The 21,203-nt window shown below is 36.0% G+C and overlaps 1 protein-coding gene across 1 annotated transcript; it reads right to left on the minus strand.

Moving 5' to 3' along the window:
- Positions 1-2,243: 2,243 nt before the first annotated feature.
- LOC125061877 (protein cereblon-like) lies at positions 2,244-20,841 on the minus strand. The gene is made up of 10 exons (XM_047667514.1): positions 20,743-20,841; positions 20,560-20,675; positions 19,971-20,170; positions 19,013-19,177; positions 12,157-12,261; positions 9,317-9,444; positions 7,400-7,539; positions 5,635-5,737; positions 3,221-3,365; positions 2,244-2,475 (listed from the first exon to the last, which is right to left on the minus strand). The coding sequence occupies exons 1-10, from the start codon at positions 20,750-20,752 to the stop codon at positions 2,325-2,327; spliced, it is 1,263 nt and encodes a 420-aa protein (XP_047523470.1). The 5' UTR covers positions 20,753-20,841; the 3' UTR covers positions 2,244-2,324.
- Between the last annotated feature and the right edge of the window lie 362 nt (positions 20,842-21,203).

The raw sequence follows: 21,203 nt of genomic DNA on the forward strand, positions 1-21,203 counted from the left end.
AATAAATAAGTGGCGTTACCTTTTTAGATTATGGCTCAGATTTATGTTAGAAACAAATGTAATACTTGTTTTTAGTTCTAGTTTTTGGTTATTGTGATTTTGGTTGGCAACACTGCCTGTTCATGGACGTTTGTTGTTTGTACCGGCGCGGTCTTTAAGAAAATTAAAGTTTAAGTGCAAAATACCTGCGTTTTACTCATTTCAACAATGTATGTAGCTGTTTCATGATCATTTGTCCTATAGGCAAGTAGGTGATCAGCCTCCTGTGACACACGGTTTCCTCACGATGTTTTCGTTCACTGTTCTAGCGAATGTTAAATGCACACATAGAATGAAAGTCCATTGGCCGGGGTTCTACGATCTCAGGGTTGAGAGTCGCACGCTGAAGCCTCTATTAACTCAAAATATCTTTATTCATGTAGGTAAACAAGTACACTTTTGAATTGTCAAGTTAAATTAATAGTAAATTTACATTTACTACCAGTTCGCTAGTCAAGGGCGTAGAGCGGGTAAGAAAAACTGGCAAGAAACTTTCCGCCACTCTTTTTAATCGCTAAGTTTTGAGTCATACAAATTGTTTGAACTGGAGCAAATCAATCCCAAGGGTTAGGATCATTTAAGTATTCCTCAAATTTATAAAAAGCTTTATTAATTTTCGTTTAACGAGGGCTTTGAATTTATTTAGTGATAATTCTGTAATTTCGCTTGGGAGTTTGTTGTAAAAACGAATACAATTTCCATATAAGTGATGTAGTGATGAGTGGTCGTACACTCAAATAAGTTCTATTTTGCGTATTATACTGGTGAAAGTCACCATTTGTTTTAAAATCGTTTATAGTTTTTTGGACATACAACTAGGCTTCAAGAATATATTGACCAGATAGTGTCGTAATATTTAATTCCTTAAACTTATTCCGTACCGACTCCCTCGGAGAAACACAACAAATACCCCGAACAGCCCGCTTCTGCAGCACAAATATGGATTGAACCTCTGCAGCAGCACCCCACAGTAGAATATCGTACGACATAACGCTATGAAAGTAGCTATGATACACAATTTTAGCTGTGTCCTTATCAGTAAACTGTCGGATTTTATTTCATCTTCTTTTTTTTTATGATTGGACAATTCACACCAATTGACCTAGTCCCATGCTAAGCTGGTGAAGCTTGTGTTATGGGTACTAGGCAACGGATATACATACATATTATAGATAGATAGACATATTTAAACACCCAAGACCTAAGCACAGCACCAAATGCTCATCACATCGATGTTTGTCTCAGCCGGGGATCGAACCCGGGACCCATGGATTCGCAGTCAGGGGTACTAACCTACTAGACCAATGAGCCGTCATCGTAGGAGATAAATGTAAAAGAAATTATAGACCAAAAACTTTATTTTTCTAATATTATTTACAATATCTTAAAATCTAACACACAAAAGAACTAAAAAAAGTATTATATATACAAACTAAGCACTGATGATCACTGTACAAGTTCTTACATTACGTAAAATTAATTAAAATGTCAACATTTTTGCAATTTCAAAACGTAAAATACGTTAACTTTTCTTTCGAATTGTGTTTAAGCCGAGAAGAGACAGAAGAGAAATCAACTTATTTTATATAAATAAGGAGAGTCTAAACACGTCAATTGGGATATTTATAATGAATATCTAATATATAAAATTCTCGTGTCACAATGTTCGTTACCATACTCCGAAACGACCGATTCTTATGAAATTTTTTATGCACATTCAGTAAAGTCTGAGAATCGGACATCTATTTTTCATCCCCCTAAATGTTAAGCGTGGTCTCACCCCTAAATTTTTAATTTTTAGACAAAACTTTTTATTTTTGATACAGCATACAAATAAAACGCAACTCCAGCTTGGCGCGAAAATTATAAAAAAAACTACTAATCGCTCCAGAGAATGCTCGTTGGATGCCGCGCTGATGAAGAGTTATCGCGGAAACTTTTTTTTTATGTTACAGGAGGCAGACGGGCTGGAGGCTCATCTGATGTTAAGTGATACCGCCCATGGACACTCGCACTGCCAGAAGGCTAGCAAACGCGCTGCCGGCCTTTTAAGGATTGGTCCGCTCTTTTCTTGAAGGACCCTAAGTCGAATTGGTTCGGAAATACTTCAGTGGGCAGCTGGTTCCGCATAGTGGTGGTGCGCGCCAAAAACTGCCTAAAAAACGATCAGTTGTGGAACGACGGACGTCCAGGTGATACGGATGGTATTTTGCTTTGACGTCCGATGATGAAACTCAGCTGCAGGTATTAATCCAAACAAAAAATTATTAATGAGGGTAGATGTTTTATAGAGGTTGGGATACTGAGCCGTCTGAGGGTAGATTCGCAGGGGGTGGGGTAGGAGGCGGAAAAGTGGGGGCAGGTCGTGGTACGACGTTATTGCGGCAAAGGCCGAAGAACTGTGATGGGCGTACTGCGCGCTTTAGGGCATCGAATCTGGAAAATTTAAAAAAATGGTTTTATTAAATAGTCCTGGGGAAATCTAAGAAGATTTTTTTTTTATTGCTTTGTCTGGGGAAAATATATTACTTATAGTTTATTTATACATTACGAATTTTTAGGATTGATTTCCGATTAATGTATAAATATAAATCAGTGGCGCTACAACCTTTTTAGGTCTGGCCCTCAGATTTCTGAATCTGTTTCATGATCAATCTAATAGGCAACTGATTGTAATATCGACCCTTCGGTGGATAAATTGTAACCAATAAATTTAATTTATAAAAATTTCGTGTCACAATGTCGTTCCCATACTCCTCCGAAACGGCTTAACCGATTCTTATGCAATCGGCTACTATCTATCTTTCAAACCCCTAAGTGATACGGGGTGGCCACCCCAAAAATTTGATTTTGATTTTTTAGATTTTTTTTAATGATACAGCATACAAAAATGCATACGATCAACCCTACATCTATACATCTACGATCAACCCCGATATTTGAATTGTTAATTAAAATCTTATGACTTGAACTCAGAGGTTTATATAGAGAAAAATACACAGAAAAACCTAAAAAGTTTTCCTTCCGGAAAATCAAACAGTCTCTGTATTACCATAGAAAAATGTTCCATGTTGGTATGTACTAAAAAGGTAGGCTAAGTAAAATCACATTAAGGAGAAACTAAGTTCGCGGGGGCAGTAGGTTAAATAAAATTTACAAGCCAACTTCTCTTTCTACTCACCTCCAACCAACATGCGCCATACAACAAACGCAGAGCGCTATACTCCAAGCATATCCTGGAAACCAAGAAAACTCGGTAGAAGCAGGGCCACTCAATTGTATATTTTGAGTTCGGGTCACGGTCACCAAGTCATGCATATATCCACCTAAAACATTTTTTTTTTTTAAGACTATTCACACTAATTGACCTAGTCCCATGCTAAGCTGGTGAAGCTTGTGTAATGGGTACTAGGCAACGGATATACATACATAGTATAGATAGATAGACATATAAATACATATTTAAACACCCAAGACCTAAGCACAACACCAAATGCTCATCACATCGATGTTCGTCTCAGCTGGGGATCGAACCCGGGACCCATGAATTCGCAGTCAGTGGTACTAACCACTAGACCAATGAGTCGTCAAACATTAGAACAGTGTCATCTGTCAAAGGAACGATGTACATTGTCATTTGACGTGTGACGTGTCGACACGCAAATGGCGGATTGACCTAGGGGCCGTGCAAGTATTACGTTAGCAGAATTACGCCCAATCCCAATAATTAATCCACAATCTCATCAGAGCATGACAGTCGATCGATCTCCTATCTGCATCCCAATAACCAAACCCTACGAAGACAATCCATTTTGACGGATAAAATGCTCTTTGTCGTTCCATTTTACCGAGTTTTCACTCATATTTGATTATCAATGTAAACCAAATTAGGTAAATAAAACCGTACAAATAACATTAAAATATACATGTATATGTTTAAAATATAACAAACAGTTTTTTTAATTATTTAAAAAACTGGTGTAAGTTCAAATCTGTTAGAATGTTGAAATCGAGCTTTCGTCAACTGACATTTTTATACAAAGGTCTATCCACCGATACGACCTACCATGGATAGCTTGTATCGACAGATGTCTATTACAATCCGTCGATTGGTTATTGGCACACTTGTAACAACATTTGGATTAAGATTAATATCTCAGATGGTGGATTATGGATTGAGATAGGTTATTGGGTTCGGGCGTTAGTGATGACTCCTTCAAGCCTTTAATTATCGTGGTGCCTGATAGCTTTGAGATAATCCCACCACCTTGATCCTACTAAGGCTCTGTCTGTTACCTTAGGTCTCTTGGTGCAGACATTACGTACTTATTAGCGCTATTTATGTGTTAGGTTAGGTACATCTTTAGGTCTTAGAAATCTATTGCTAAGACCTAAGGATGTACCCTAGTTGTTAGATTTTTATGCGTCACCCTCTCATATATTTAGTTATGTAGCTTGCTTGCATTTTACATACTAAAACTGATTTAAAATATATCTGAACTTGTATACAACAAACGCCGCCAAACTTTACTTCTGTAAAAATTTATTTATTTAATTTATTTATTTCCACTTAGTTGCAATAAAAATAAAAGAAACAAATAACACAATACATAAAAATTATAAGGAATGCAACGGGCGGCCTCGTCGCTAATAAACGATCTCTTACAGGCAACCCTAGTTAAAGAGAAAAACTAAAAAAAAGAAACATGATGAGTGCGAGAAGTGCAGAACCAAATGTTATATAAAAAAATAAAGAACCTTAATCTAAAGTAATAAAAAAAAATTAATAACAAACTTAAACTTAAAAGCTAATCTTACAGATTCATGAACAGCGAATAGTGATGCAATGCAAAAGAAAAGGAAACACAAGAATTACACAAGTCACGATTGATCAGGATAGGATAAGGTTAAGAAATGTTTATGCAGAAGAGTTTTAAAATAAAATAAATAAAATAAAATATGTTTATTATGGAACATAAGATACATGTATCACTTATTCAACGTCATTAAATTTGAATTTGTAGGCATCCCTACTCATCAGCAAAGAAGACTGAGGGTGTAGGCCGAGAGAAAAAGCCGGCGTAAAAAACTGTCGGTACTCTTTTAAAATAGCAAATCATCAAACAACACTTATTTTAAAACAAATATCGCAAATTAATTAGAAGTAGCCTGTCTAGCACTAGTCCCACGCCCTTTTATCAACTAGATAATCGTTAACTTTATAGTAAGCCTTTTTACACAGCTTTTCTTTAATACATTTCTTAAATTTATTGAAAGGCAGAGATAAAAGAGCCTCTGGGATTTTATTAAAGAAGAGTATCCCTTTCCCCAAAAAAGAATTATTAACTTTAATAGTCTAGTACGGGGAAATTGCAGCCTGCGTTTGTTCCGTGTATTAACATTGTGCGTATATTCTATTCTAGTAAACTTATCACTATTTTTGTATACATAAATAATATTTTCATAAATATACTGCGAGGGAAATGTAAGTATATTAATTTCCTTTTTAAAGGATTATCATCCGGGAGGCAGAGAGGTAGCCAATCGTATGGAGTCGGGCAGCCTAAATTTAATTAAAATAACTATAAAACTCACCTAAGTTAATATAATTTGAATGCACGCCCTCAGTGGACATAGCGAACACATTCTCTCTTCGCGCGATTTCCGTCGAACAAGACACACAACACAGGACACTATTCTGTGAACAATATATCCTACTATTATAAACGCCAAAGTTTGTAAGTATGGATGGATGTTTGTTACTCTTTCACGTAAAAAGTACTGAATGGATTTTAATGAAGGTACAATAATATAGCTTATACATCAGATAACACATAGGTTACAATTTATAAAGAAATTGTGTGAATTGTCCAAAATATCAAGAAGGAAATCTACCATCTGCGAGCTATTCTGGCGTGCGCTGCCAAAACCGCTAGAGTTACGCATATGTAATGTATGATGGAAATGTTTATCTTAAATAGTCCTACAAAAAAGCCCGCCACAGTATACATATATATATATATATATATATATATGTATGTATGTGTAAATCATTATAGCCAAAATAGTGAACCATTACTACAATAAAAATTGATCATTTGTTTCGAATGCACATTTGGTAGTAATAAATTCATTTCTTATGGGAGCGTTCAAGTATTACGTAACGCAATTTTTGGGGATTATTGATCCCCCCCCCCCCCTCCTTATACACCTACAACTCGCCGTAACGTTTTTCAGTACCCAAGTACAGTACGTGACCACCTAGTGACTCTTTAGTTATTATGTGGTGTAAGTCGAAAATAATAATAACGCGTAATTCGATCCCCGCCCTGCGTAACGTTTTACAAAAGCCCCTCCCCCCCCACCAAAATTCGTTACGTAATACTTGAACGCTCCCTAACAAAACAGATACTTTTATCGCTTCTATTATTTAAGTAGATTAAATATATCTTTCACGCTACATTATTTGGACATTTTAGTAATAGACCAGGGTCGATAATTTTTGAAACCAAAAAAAATAATAGTAGAAAATCCATTGGAAAAGGAGTAGAATATTATAAAAATTAAAGGAAAAATAATTAACGGGCGATCTCGATTTCCGGCGAAACTAAAAGTCCTATGGAAAAAAGTCAAATGACAAAGTTGTAGATAATAAAAAGATCTAAAACTTTTGTATTTACACTTTTTTCACATAACCTCAAAACTTATTTATGTGACAATTTCGAAAAAAACAAGTTTTTTATTTTTATCTTTAATAAAAAAAATCCACGAAGTTGGTGAAAAGTTACCTTTTTATGTCCACACACGTGCAGGCTGTGTTACTTTAAGAAACAAATTTACGGGATTTTCACTTTTTATTATTTTTAAAGGCTAAAAATTTATTATTATTATGTATTTTATTATTTTTATTATTATTTATTTATTTATTATTATATTTTTTTCTACCCTGGTCTAAAAGTAATTATTCAGATTGTAATATAGCGGCGTGTCTAGAAAAAAAAACTTTACAAATCCTAACTTGAGACGCCAATAATAATTAAGAAAATTGAACATTACACATTATACATTTCCTGGAAAAACAAATAGTTCATTATAAATTTAAATAATAAACAAATCTACTATATAAAAATAAGTCGGGTTTTCCTTCCTGACGCTATAACTCTAGAACGCACGCACCGATTTCCACGGTTTTGCATTTGTTGGAAAGGTCTCGGGCTCCGTGAGGTTTATAGCAAAGAAAATTCAGGAAAAATTTCAACAGAAAAGCGAGATCATCAAACGAAATGTTACATAAAACGAAGCCATCTGGTGGCGAAACTGATTTCGCCGAGTTTACTAGTTTAATTATAAACTAACTTACCAATCCAATAAGTCTGACCTCCATATGTAGCCTTAGTAACGCATCATCCACCATGAACAGCGCCAGTCTGTCCCTCGGTGTGAGAGTCAGATTCGATGCAGTCCAAAAAGACAAAGAGACCGGCTCTTCTGGTATTGACGCTGAAATATTTAATCAGACACACACACATAAACACAATATAATGAGAGATATATGAAAAAAAGGGTGCGTGTACTTACTTATGTACGCGCGTAAGTTATACTTCTTTGGCATTATTAAAAATAGTTTTTGATTGCTTGCACATAATTAATTACAATTAAATAATCAAAGACTGGACAAGGAGACATTATAGTCAATAAAGTTCAGTTTACATTTGAAAAATTTAATAAATAAATATTTATTATTATTCTCTTACATGTGTAACATAAATTCTATTATTATTCGAATGTTATTTTAAATTATGTCCAATGCCGTAGCATCTTCCGTGGGCAACTTCATTCTGTTAATTTTGTGTCACGGTGCGCGCGCATCGTAAAATTTCACTCTCATCAATTTTTCATAACGCGCCTAAAGAAGTATAACTTCATTGTTTCATGTTTTCCCTATTCCAATTCGGTTCGTTTCAAGTGTGTAATGCGTGTGTACTGTGTACTGTGGTTGTAATGGGTCCTGGCTCAGCATTAAGCTGAGGAGCAGAATGTTCCACATACATTCAAAGAAATATATTTTGATATCATAATGTCTTGCCCACTATTATAGGCCAGGGCTTATCGGAGACGTTGGCTGTGGCATGGGCCAAGATCAGGCGTTGAAGGAAGCTTATCTAAGCCTAAGACCTAGATAACACTGGATGAAAAGAGTGAAGGAGTACGTGCTACAGCTGAAAGCCAGAAATGGACAGTTGGTACAAGACTGAGCGCTGACGCATCCCTGCAAGCATCGTTCCCGACCTCCCCCAGCTTTATAAACAGGGTGAATTGGCCGATGTGAAAGGCCCTTAATGTGCCAAGGTCCATTCCATATCATTCGTGGCCGTAGAGGACCGTGATACTAACGGCTGATCGCGTGGCTGGATGCGGACAAGGCTACGCTGTTACCGTGTCCTGCCCCGGGCGATTGCTGGTGGCGCCGTGGGGTTTTAGTGGGTATGCACTGTTGTGCGAGTCCCACATAACCCTTCCCCACCAAGGTCAACCGTGCCGCGGGAGGGTATGCGTAACGCATTTCCCCACGAAAAAAAAAAAAAAAAAAAGACTGAGCGCTGGAAGAGCCTCGTTTCAGAAAGACACTGTGGAGGAAGGATGGACTACTGTTTCTCCAACCTAATGCGAGGATCTTCGATCAGTCTAACCACTGACTGGTCGGTCTGAGTGGCTATGGTTGAGAAGATGTAGGAGATGTATGTGTAGAAGAAGTAGGTATATAAGTTGAAGGTTTATAAGTTGTAGGTGTATAAGTTGTAGGTGTATAAATTGTATCGGTATAAGTTGTATATGTATAAGTTGTAGGTGTATAAGTTGTAGTTATATAAGTTATAGGTGTATAAGTTGTATGTATATAGTTGGAAATACTTCTTAAACTACTGTCTCGGTGAATATAGAGTAACTAGCTGATCCGGCAAACGTCGTTTTGCCATGTTTATCATTTATAATAAAAAATAGGGGTTGATCGTAGAGGGGTGAAAATTAGGGGATGTATGTATTTTTAATGCTGTATCATAAAAAAAATATATCAAACAATTTAAAAAAAATAGGGGTACTACCCTTAACATTAAGGGGCATGAAAAATATATGTTGTCCGATTCTCAGTTATACCCAATATGCACACAAAATTTCATGAGAATAGGTCAAGCCGTTTCGGAGGAGTTTAACCACAAACACCGCGACACGAGAATTTTATACATTAGATATTAATTTAAATAGAGAAATAAGTACTTACTTTTAACAAAATTCCTAAAATATTCCTTAATAGTCTGTTTCATTCGATGAAAGTCGAATATGTCATAGACAAAATGTGGCCAAGTTGTCATCGCGGAGTCTATGATACGAAAGCGATTATCTGCCAACCTGGAATTTTCAGTTTCACCTTAAAGAGATAGATAGACAGAGCGGAAAATAATCTCTCTCTGTTTTTACTAGCCGCGGACCGCAACTACGAGGAACCAGCTCATAGCTCTGAACCAAGGTCCCATATTTATTATAGATTTTTTTTGCCAACGAGGGGCAAACTGGCAGGAGGCTGGAATGTTATATCGCCCATGGACACATTGCCAGAAGGCTTACAAGTGCGTTGCAGGCCTTTTAGTATTGGTCAACCCTTGAACCCTACGTCAAATTGGTTCGGAAATACTTCAGTGGGTAACTGGTTTCGCATAGGTGGTGCAATGTTTTGCTTCACCGCACAAGCGAGTGTTAAAATTAGGAAGTTTTTAATGTTGAGTCGCAAATTAAATACACCGCTCTCTTTCCATAACAGCAAGAACACATTAATAGAAAGAGACAACTATAGTTCAATCAGTGTCACTAACACGTAATTTAGAATTTTGCGCTGGTCAGTTAAAAGTATTGCCATAAAAAAAATAGATTCTGAAATTTTCATACATATTTATTTTCAAAGGTAATGGAGTCTATCATCAATAGGCAGCTCTTGCGATATCTGGAGGAGCACCAGCTAATTAGTGATCGTCAGTATGGCTTTCGCCATGGCCGCTCGGCTGGTGATCTTCTTGCCTATCTAACTCATAGATGGGCCGAAGTTGTGGAAAGTAAGGGAGAGGCATTGGCCGCTAGCTTGGATATAGCTAAGGCCTTTGATAGGGTTTGGCATAGGGCGCTTCTTTCGAAACTACCGTCATACGGTTTGCCCGATGGCTTATGCCGATGGCTGGCAAATTTTCTTGTAGGACGTAGCATTAAAGTCCTAGTTGACGGAGCGTGTTCCAATCCTAGACCCATCAATGCAGGCGTTCCGCAAGGTTGTGTCCTTTCGCCGACCCTGTTCGTTCTGCATATCAATGACCTGTTGAATATCGACAACATCCATTGCTATGCAGACGACAGCACCATCGACACATTATATTCCGGCCATCCGAACATGTCTCGATCTGAAGTCGATGAGAGTCGCAACATACTTGTTCTCGAAATTGAGTCGATTCTGGAGAAGGTTTCTGTGTGGGGTAGTAACAACCTTGTTAAGTTTAATCCTACAAAGACTCAGGTTTGTTCGTTTTCTGCCAAGAAAGATCCTTTTGTCGTATCTCCCCAATTTGAAGGCGCTCTCCTTAGTTCGTCACACAGCCTCAGTATCCTTGGGGTTGGCATTTCGAAAGAAGTCCAATTTCGCAGTCATCTGGAAGAAAAAGCCAAACTGGCTTCCAAAAAGCTGGGTGTTTTGGGTAGGGCTAAGCAGTATTTCACTGAGGTGCAACGTATGCAGCTCTACAAAGCTCAAGTACGACCTCATATGGAATACTGCTCGCATCTCTGGGCCGGTGCTCCCAAATACCAGCTTCTTCCTTTTGACCAAATTCAGCGAAGGGCTTGTCGAATTGTCAATCTCCAATGTCTTACTGATCGGCTTGATTCTCTATCGCTACGCAGAGACATTGCGTCTCTTTGCGTTTTTTACAAAATTTATTACGGAGAGTGTTCTGAAGAATTGTTTGGGTTGATCCCTCCTGCCTCTTTTCAACACCGTACGAGCCGAACGACCTCTAAATTTCACCAGCATCATCTTGATGGTTGGAGGTCTTCCACGGTCCGCTTCACTAGGCATTTTCTTTTGCGAACTAGCGAACTGTGGAATCGGCTCCCGGGGGGGGTCTTCCCTCAGAGATACGACCTCCAAATTTTTAAAAAACGAGCCTACTCCTCCCTCAAAGGCCGGCAACGCACCCACTAAAATGGGTGTCTATGGGCTGCGTGGACTACCCTTTTTGGTCGTCCCGCAAGCTCGTTTGCCCCCCTATTATATAAAAAAAAAAAAAATACACATGTCATCAATGTTATTATATATTTATAGTAAGTGTTGACGTTTGTTATATATTTTTTAAGTATATTTAAATTATATATGAGCTGTGTTGGCCTAGTGGCTTCAACGTGCGACTCTCATACCTGAGGTCGTAGGTTCGATCCCCGGCTGTGCACCAATGGACTTTCTTTCTATGTGCGCATTTAATATTTGCTCGAACGGTGAAGGAAAACATCGTGAGGAAACCGACATGTCTTAGACCCAAAAAGTCGACCGCGTAAGACACTAGAGGCTGATCACCTACTTGCCTATTAGATTTAAAAATGATCATGAAACAGATTCAGAAATCTGAGGCCAAGACCTAAAGAGGTTGTAGCGCCACTGTTTTTTTTATATATTTAAACTAGCAAACCGGCCAAGCGTTGCTATGGCTAAGGTTTTAGTTATATTACATAGTAGTAACCTATTCAAGGGAAACGGTAGGAGAACACCAGTCATGGGAACCACCATGCTTTTTTGTTGGTTATGCCATTAAATTGTAGCTTATGTGAAACGTTGGCACTTTCAACAAAGCGCCATCTGTTAGAATTGTGACTATCAAATAATAAACAAATATTTTGCAATAAAATAATATTGCGGATATAAATTGAGATGTAAGCTATCCTATCTTTTAAGTTAGATCAAACCGCACACGGTGTGCAAATTTGATTGAAATCGGTTCAGTAGTTTAGGAGTCCATAGCGGACAAACAACGTGACACGTAATTTATATATATTAAGATTACATTACAGAAATTTGTTTATACCAACATAGTTCGTTCTCGTCTCCAAGGATCGAGGCTGGGAAGCCGCACTTGCTGTAAGGGATCACCAAGTTGCACTTCAGGTAATATTATTATTTCTACCAACTTCATTCTAGAACAAAACATTTTATGTAATATAGGACTATATAATAACAGACGGCTCATTGGTCTAGTGGTTAGTACCCCTGACTGCGAATCCATGTCTCCCGGGTTCGATCCCCGGCTGAGACAAACATCGATGTGATGAGCATTTGGTGTTGTGCTTAGGTCTTGGGTGTTTAAATATGTATTTATATGTCTATCTATCTATAATATGTATGTATATCCGTTTCACCAGCTGAGCATGGGACTAGGTCAATTGGTGTGAATTGTCCAATCATAAAAAAAAACGTTTTTTCATAAGCGATTCTTATAGAATTATTGCCACTAGTAGTAACTAGTAAGTTTAATCCACAAAAAAAAAAATCAAACTTTTAGGGATACCATACTATTTTTTTTTTTTAATTTGCCGCGCTTTTTCGTACTTTTATTACCCAGACTCTAGGTTTTATACCTACTTCAAAAGGTCGCAGACTTGTTTTGAAGAATTACATAATGTAATACAGGAAAAAATAAGCAAACTTGACTCGAACTGGAGAAGGGTTATTAGTTCAAGAGAAAGGCTGGCAATTTGTTTGAGGTAGGTTCATTTATTGTCTTTCATTTATAAATTTAAAAACTCAACATCATCAAATGAATTAAACTACTTTTAAATTAAAATCAGCATTCTTATGAATTATTAGTCTGGCTAAAGAAAGAAGATAATTTAATTATTTGAAAACTTTTGGATGGCAACACATTGTGAGAATGTCATTGAATTTCTTAGGTTTGTATGATTTTTTGTCTTGATACTTCATGCAATTACTCATTTTTATTTCTATTATATATTTTTTCCGAATAGTTAACGGGTATAATAACCTAAACTTTGTTTTATTTCATAGAATATTTCGTTTCTTTCGCAGGATTTGATTATTCCGAATAAAGTTGTGTTTTATAATAAATACAGTTTTAGTTTTCCATGCAATGCTAGTCATTTTAAGTATCAATAGTAAAAGACTAAATACGTATAGTATTTAATTTCATAGAAATACAGTTACTATGAATGTAAAACATAATTAAATAAAATCAAGTATCAAGTAAGTTTAATCCACAAAACTACCAAACAATTTTTTTTTAATTTGCCGCGCTTTTTCCGTTATCTTCTTTCATTACCCAGACTCTAGGTTTTATACCTATGTACTTCAATACGTCGCAGACTTGTTTTGAAGAATTACATAATGTAATATGTAATATAAAATAAGCAAACTTAACTAAACTTGGCAAAATAAGCAATTTGTTGAGGTAGGTTCATTTATTGTCTTATTATTTTAATTACATTTATAAATTTAAAAACTCAACATCATCAAATGAATTAAACTACTTTAAACTTAAAATCAGCCTTCTTATGAATTATTAATGATTATTCACAAACACTAAGTATCGGATGATTTTAAATGTTTACTTGTTTAAATCTTAATCTTAACTTACGCCCGAACCCAATAATCAATCCACAGAAACAATCTGAGAACAGACCGTGACAGTCGATCGATCTCCTATCTGCATCCCAATAACCAAACCCTACAAAGACAATCCATTTTTGGCGACGGATAAAATGCTCTTTTTCAACCAGACAAGACACGCTTCAAGATACTGACGGCCAACCTCCACTAATGGAGAGGCACTAAAAGAAAAAGAAGAACAAAATCCGTTAAAATAATTAACTGTTGAAATCGAGCTTTCGTCAACTATCATTTTCATACAAAGGTCTATCCAGAGACACCGATACGAGCTCCCATGGACAGCTTGTATCGACAGATGGCTATTACAATCCGTCGATTGGTTATTGGCACACTTGTTGCAACATTTGGATTAAGTTTACTATCTCATATGGATTATGGATTGAGATAGGTTATTGGGTTCGGGCGTTAGTCAACATATAACACTGGGGCCGATAGGCACATCGTTTCAATAAGTACCCACTAGCTACTCTTCACACTGTTTTATCGCTCTACCGAGTGATATCGTAATCATTGATTTGCGGACTTGATGAATACAACGAACGATTTTCATCACAGCTCACAGAGGAGTTTGTAACTGATATGACCGAAGAATGACCGTTGAGCAATTGTAATTCAGTCTTCGCAAACAATTTAGCTAACTCCAATTTTACGATAGCTTGCTCACGCGGGGGAAATTTTTTGAAAGTATCAGCGTAACTTAGAAATAAATAATCGATGACATCATGCTTTTTCTTTGCATTTAAAAATTCCAACACTCTCCCAACATCATCTCCAGTTCTTCTGATCTCTGATGATCGTCTTTTGTTGCGATATGAAACTCCTGATGTTGATGCTGGTGTATTAGCTGGCGATTCTGGAGTAGACTCTAATGAGAGTTTCGAAGACGCTCGTGGCTCATTAACATTGTCTAGGAACGCAAGCTGTGATGCCCACGTATAATTGACATTTTTTCTGCTCGGACATGTTGAACTTCTAAGCTGTTTTTTATATTTGGTGTAGCCATCTCTAACAGTCTTCCATTTACTCCTCACAGCTTCACCTATGGTAGCAAGAAAGTTTAATATTAAACAAGCATGTTTATGTATAAAATACTACTTTTATCGCATTAGTTTAATAATAATAATGATAGATAATGAAGTTATACTTCTTTAGGCGCGTTATGAAAAATTGATGAGAGTGAAGTTTTACGATGCACGCGCACCGTGACACAAAATTAACAGAATGAAGTTGCCCACGGAAGATGCTACGGCATTGGACATAATTTAAAAACAACATACCAATAATAATAGAATTTATGTTACACTTAATGTAAGAGAATAATAATAAATATTTATTTAATTTTTCAAATGTAAACTGAACTTTATTGACTATAATGACTCCTTTTCCAGTCTTTGATTATTTAATTGTAATAAATTATTTGCATGCAATCAAAAACTATTTTTAATAATGCCAAAGAAGTAGAACTATAACGTACCTAAGTACACGCACCCTTTTTTTTAATTTAAATCTTATTTTATGTTTTTCAGGTGACCACCGGTGACTCCTATCAAACCATTGCTTTTCTTTTCACGTTGGACACAGTACGGTGGGTGATATTGTGAAGAATGTTTGCACAGAAATATGTAACGTACTACAACCGAAGTATATGCCAACACCGACAGAAGAGATATGGACGACATAGTGGGAACGAGCTCTTATTTTATAAAAAAAGCTATATGTGAAGATTTTTAATTGGCCCATTAATGTTATATATATACATCTATTTCTGTATTGTGCTGTAAATCTTCTGAATAAATAAATAAATTAATAATAATAATATAAATGACTCATGATGTAATATTACTTACCGCTTTCATTGAGCTCCCTTCCTATTGATTTCCAAGTAGCTGATTTTAAGCTCGCATTTTTGTATTGAGGATTGCCCAAATCATACAAAAAAATGTGGCCACGAACACTTTCGATTAGTTTTCAACTTTTTCCATGTCCATTTTAGTAGACGAATACATAGCTACCGTCACAACGCGATGCTATCTGTTTAACTACTACAACGTATACCTATATAACACGACGTGTAGCGTCGCGCTCACGCCCCGTCCCGCCATACTTTTCTTGTATTACCGTCTTGCGGTGGCGCGTAGGGATGTGAAAAAATAATCGATTATGGAAAAAATCGATTATTTTACGCGATTTTAATATTAAAAAGAATCGATTTTGACGTGATAACGTCTTTAAAATCGTTTTAGTCGGGTGACATGTTCAGAAACTTGTGTCACACCAAAACCTCACGAGCGCTATCGCAGGTATAACGAGAGAGAGACGGACCGATCTCCCGTCTCATCTCGAGCGCTGCCAGTCATTCCGTGAATGTATGAAGAAAAATGTATATCATAGTCGAATAAGTAAACTTGTCATTTTACACCCGAAATTTATCATCAAAAGTGTGAATAAAACGATAGATGTAATTTAAAATTTGAAAAAATTGTTATCTTCATTAATTCCTTACTTCCCAAAAACTTATATCACCAATAAGACGTTATCACGTAAACATCTCGATCGTAAACCTACTTTACAAACAACCAATATTTTTTTTAATGTGAAACATCTATAGCCGCACGCAAAACCAATTTCTGGCGCTGCGACGCATGCCGTGGCGCCACGCTATATGATGGTATATATATACAGTCTATAAGTAGTGTATACGGTGTGTGTATTTCGAAGTCACTGATTAAACGAATTAAGTAGTCATGATTTGAAATAAATTCGTAAATTTTTGTATTTAATGAAGATTAATGTTTATTCAATAAATAGTCATGGTTATCTGGAAAAAGAATCGTAATATTTTATTTTATCATTATGAGATCCGTTATCGAGATGAGTTCCTATCACAATCCGTTATTTTCTGCATATTACTTTTACAAAATAATGTCGATTTTTCATCTGTTACCTCACTAGATATTTGGTCTTTAATAACCCGGACCTCGAACTATTAGTGATATTCGATATACATCGATGTTTGCAATGTGATACATTGAATAGATGCAATTTAAAGATGTATTGATGTACTCGATGCATTGATGTTTTTTTATAAAACATCGAAAGGATGATAAAACTAGTTAATATCACAAAAAACTCACAACTCTGCTGTTGGTAAGCGCATAACTCAACAACGCCTGGACCAATTTGGCCAATTCTTTTTTTATAATATTCCTTGAAGTACAAGGATGGTTCTTACGGAGAGAAAAATTAAAAAAAATGAGTGAAAAAGTCTAAAAACAACACTTTTCAATATTCCAATACATAATATTCGTAATAATACTTAAAAGTAAATTTGAACTTTAATACCATATCATAAAGTTCAAGTGTTAGTGGAGGGGTTCCGGGAAGTCTTATCAACTTTCTTTCTTTTACCTTACTAGCTAGACCGGTGTCCCGAATAGCAGAATAAGTATTTAAAAAAATAAAGAATCGACTGTTAGGCGGTACGATGTTCGCCAGGCCAGCTAGTATACAATAAAAAAGACAACAAAAATACTGCAATGTGCTACTGAAAAGGCATACACTCAGCATCTATCAAATTTCACCTACAATCTATCAAAACGACATGCTTCATGTCAATTTTGATTATTTTAAAACTCAATTTTTTTTTCATAGCTCTGGCCCGATTTGTGCATTAGCCAGTATGTATAGGATTTTTTATAATTCGTGCTTGTCTTTAGAAATTCGACCATGCCCTCCATGTACGGTTCAGGCACTCGCCCGGTACTGCACAACCCTCCCAAAGGCCGAGAACAAATTTAAATTAATTTAAAACTTGCCCTCGAACTGGGAATCGAACCCGATACCCCTCACCCAGGTGCCACTTAAAAAGACCGCTAGGCTATGAGGCCCTTAAACTTTAATTTGTGTTTATAATTTCTATTTTTGATTTTTAATTAATAAAACCATGATAAATGTAATATTTTGAAATTAATTCAAAAATTTTATGCTAAAAAAACAATCGATTAATAAAAAATCGACTTTTGTATGCAGAATGTCACAACCCTAGTGACGCGACGCGAGCGTTGGCGCGCCGGCCCGACGCCTTTGTGTGACATGTCCTAAATTTATTTTTCTTACATTAAAAGTTAAAACTGCTCACGTCCCGTCGCCGTCCCGCCACGTTCGACGCCCGTGGGACGCCATCTTGTCTAGGGAAGCGTTTTGGCGGGGATTATAAATATTTAATTTGATTTTTTAACTTAGAAGAATTAATAATTACAATCTGAAAAGTTTTATAAAATATTTTCAACATGAACTTGGCACTCCACTGTCAAATGTAGCATAGACATAACATTTATTACTAACAAAAACACACATAATAACAATAATAAAAAATAAAAAAATGGATATTTAAAAAAAAATCCCTTTTCCCTTTCGGTTCGCTTCAATTGTGTAATGCGTGTGTGCTGTGGTTGTAATTGGCTCAGTATTATGCTGTGAAGCAGACAGTTCCACAGCGCTGGTCATTCTGCTAGAGACCACAGCAGCTAGTTTGTGACTCAGTTGCAAAATAATACAGAAAAGAAATGTAATAATACTTAGTAGAAAAAAATAATAATGTAATGTCAATTTGATACGTAAATGTCAGTCAGTATGAACGCGTCATTTGGTGGTATGCTGCACTTATAAACTTGGCTAAACTTACACTTTAATATTTCAGGACAATTGAACTGGATTCAATCCCGTAACCCCAAATAGGGCAAGCCATTCTAATGATGACTTTTTGAGACAAATAGATGAACCAATAATTCCAGTAATCGAAATCAGGACCTTAGGGGGCGTCCATAAATTTACGTGAGGTGTTTTTTTTTTTAATTTTCTGTACCTCCCTCCTTCCCTGGTGAGATGTAGTGAGATTTTATTCAACCCCCTCCCCCTCCCCTAATCTCACGTGAGATTTTTCAAAATGTGGATTTCTTACGTAAACGCGTTGGATTGTTATTGAAAAAAGAAAAAAATTGCTTCGTGCTTTTATTTACGACTAAAACAAAATAAGTGAAATGTTGAGCGTTAGGTATGGAGTTAGCGGGTAGTTGCAGAGATGGCCTTTAGGGTCAACCGTTTTCCAATTATTTTTTTTCAAATAGAAAATTAAATTGTGTGATACTTGCCGAGACCCCCCCTCCAATTTAATCTTAAATGAGATTTGACTCGACCCCCTCCCCCCCTTAAACAACTCACGTATTTTATGGACGCTCCCTTAGGTTAAATTACTGAACAGCTTACCTGTTATACAAGTGTATAGGTTTTGACATCTTTGGCATTTCTCTGAACCTAAATCGATGACTCGCTCGAGACCGGAATGACAATGTCTGTGGTGCGTCATTGGAATCACTTGCTTCAATCACTTCACATAACACACCATACCCAGAAATGTATGTACATGTTTCACTGAAAAAAAATGAATGATTTACTTATACCCTATCTTTTCTAAAAATATACAGAGGACACTTTTGTATGTTTGTAAGAAATGCAACTCAAATTCAAATTCAAAAATCATTTATTCACGTAGGTAACACAATGTACACTTGTAATTCGTCATTAAAGAAATACATGTTAATGCTTCTAATTTTACATTTACCGCCAGTTTTCAAATCAAGGGCGTAGAACGGAAGAGAAGAACTGGCAATAACATGTATATAAATGTCATATTGTAGCCTCTACATATTACTCCATTTTGAAGGGGTTTTTTAAATATATATTTTCTAAACATAAAATGGGTAGGAGCCTCATCTGATGTGATGTGATACCCCACCCATGGACACACTCACACTGTCAGAAGGCTGACAAGTGTGTTGCCGGACTTGACTGATTTAAGCAAACATAGAACTGTATAAATCTTTTGCTGCCCAATGATAAATCATCAGTCGTATCGTCGTGGTTCTATCAAATCCGTCACTTTACCGATTGATTAATTTGAAATTTAAAACACATGGATTTTTTTTTTAATGTAGTTGTAATATTTAGTTAGTAGTATCCAAACATGATAAAAAGTGAATTTTGGATTTTTTCAATTCCGACATTGTTCTACAATCATGACGTTATGTAATACACAAGTAAACTGAGACACACCAGTCCTAAGAAGTACAGTTTTTTCATATCTTTAAAGGTGAATTTTGGAGTATGTTAGATTAAAATACTTGTCAATCTTAAGTTAAATACCAATTATAATATATTTCCTTACTCAGGACAAAGCAATCCAAAGATTTTATCATTATCCAATGCTTGCGATATCACAGTAATATCTTGTGCATCTGTGAGCATCATCGGTACTGTTTCTCCAGGAAAAACTGCTCCATGGTGTGCCATAACCGGAATTTTTCCTGTCCATCCAGGCTCCAGGTCAGGTCTTCCAGTGATTGCAACAAGATCTTGGCTCAGATACTAAAATATATAAATAAAACCATTCTAAAAATTTATAAGTAAAATGAGCATTAAAAACCTAAAATGTATATTGCAGTGTTTAGATATATTATGTAGCCTCTAATAAATAAATAAAAATTTGGACTTTGCACATAGAGTACATAAATGGTACAACGGTAATAATGCCCTTGCACCATTTAATTGTCAAACCATCAATCAGAAGCATGTGAACAGGCTCCAATTAGGATAGTTATACAAAATAACATTATGTTAATTGCATGTCGAGTTTGTTTTAAGGAACACTTACTTTCATACTTATTAAACTTTTATTATTATTAAGAAGAAATGTTTTAAAAAATAACATCGGAAGAAGTATGAGTATGTCGCCATCATTTAGATTTTATACTTACTGAATGTGATGCCGCAAGGGTAATATCGAATTCTTCAGGCTCTAGTTCCAGATTTTGCATTTCTTCAGATGTATCACTTCCCGAAGTCCGATCCTCTTCATTTTCACTTACAGTCCCTTGTAAAAATATTATTTTATAAACAACGTCGCAACACAATATCATAAAAAATGCTTTTATTCTCACCGTCATCCATATCAAAGGGGTAAAACAATATCAAGATATGAATTTATCAATAATATTAATTCAATTTATGTAAATAACTGAAGTTGTATAAATCACAGACTCCAGTCTCCAACGTGAAAAAATTAAAGAAACGATAATAATAACTAATAAGCACTAAAATAGTAAACACGATCTGACGATTGACAATTCTTCAACCTAACATTGAATTGCTGACTCTTGACAGTTGACACCCCTGACATATGAAGTAAGTTTATTATATATACGTATCGTTACACTAACGCTAAATTAATTTAACTAAAGATTCCTAAGGACTGGAAATATCTAAAAAGGTATGCAACTAAAGCAAAGATTGATTTTTAAGTATGGTTAGTTGCCGACCTGTACCTATAGTACTTACTTTGGCAGCATCTTTTCGAGGTGGGGCCGCGGCACTTACAAATTATAAAGGTACTTGATATATT

This window comes from Pieris napi, chromosome 24 (genome assembly GCF_905475465.1).
Source record: "Pieris napi chromosome 24, ilPieNapi1.2, whole genome shotgun sequence".
Taxonomy (NCBI): Eukaryota; Metazoa; Arthropoda; class Insecta; order Lepidoptera; family Pieridae; genus Pieris; species Pieris napi.

Coding starts and splice junctions, on each gene's coding strand:
- LOC125061877 (XM_047667514.1), bottom strand. Junction 19,178..19,970: donor TTTGGATTGCTTTGTCCTGA/GTAAGGAAATAT, acceptor ATTTTTTTTCAG/TGAAACATGTACATACATTT. Junction 2,476..3,220: donor ATGGCGCATGTTGGTTGGAG/GTGAGTAGAAAG, acceptor TAAATTTTCCAG/ATTCGATGCCCTAAAGCGCG.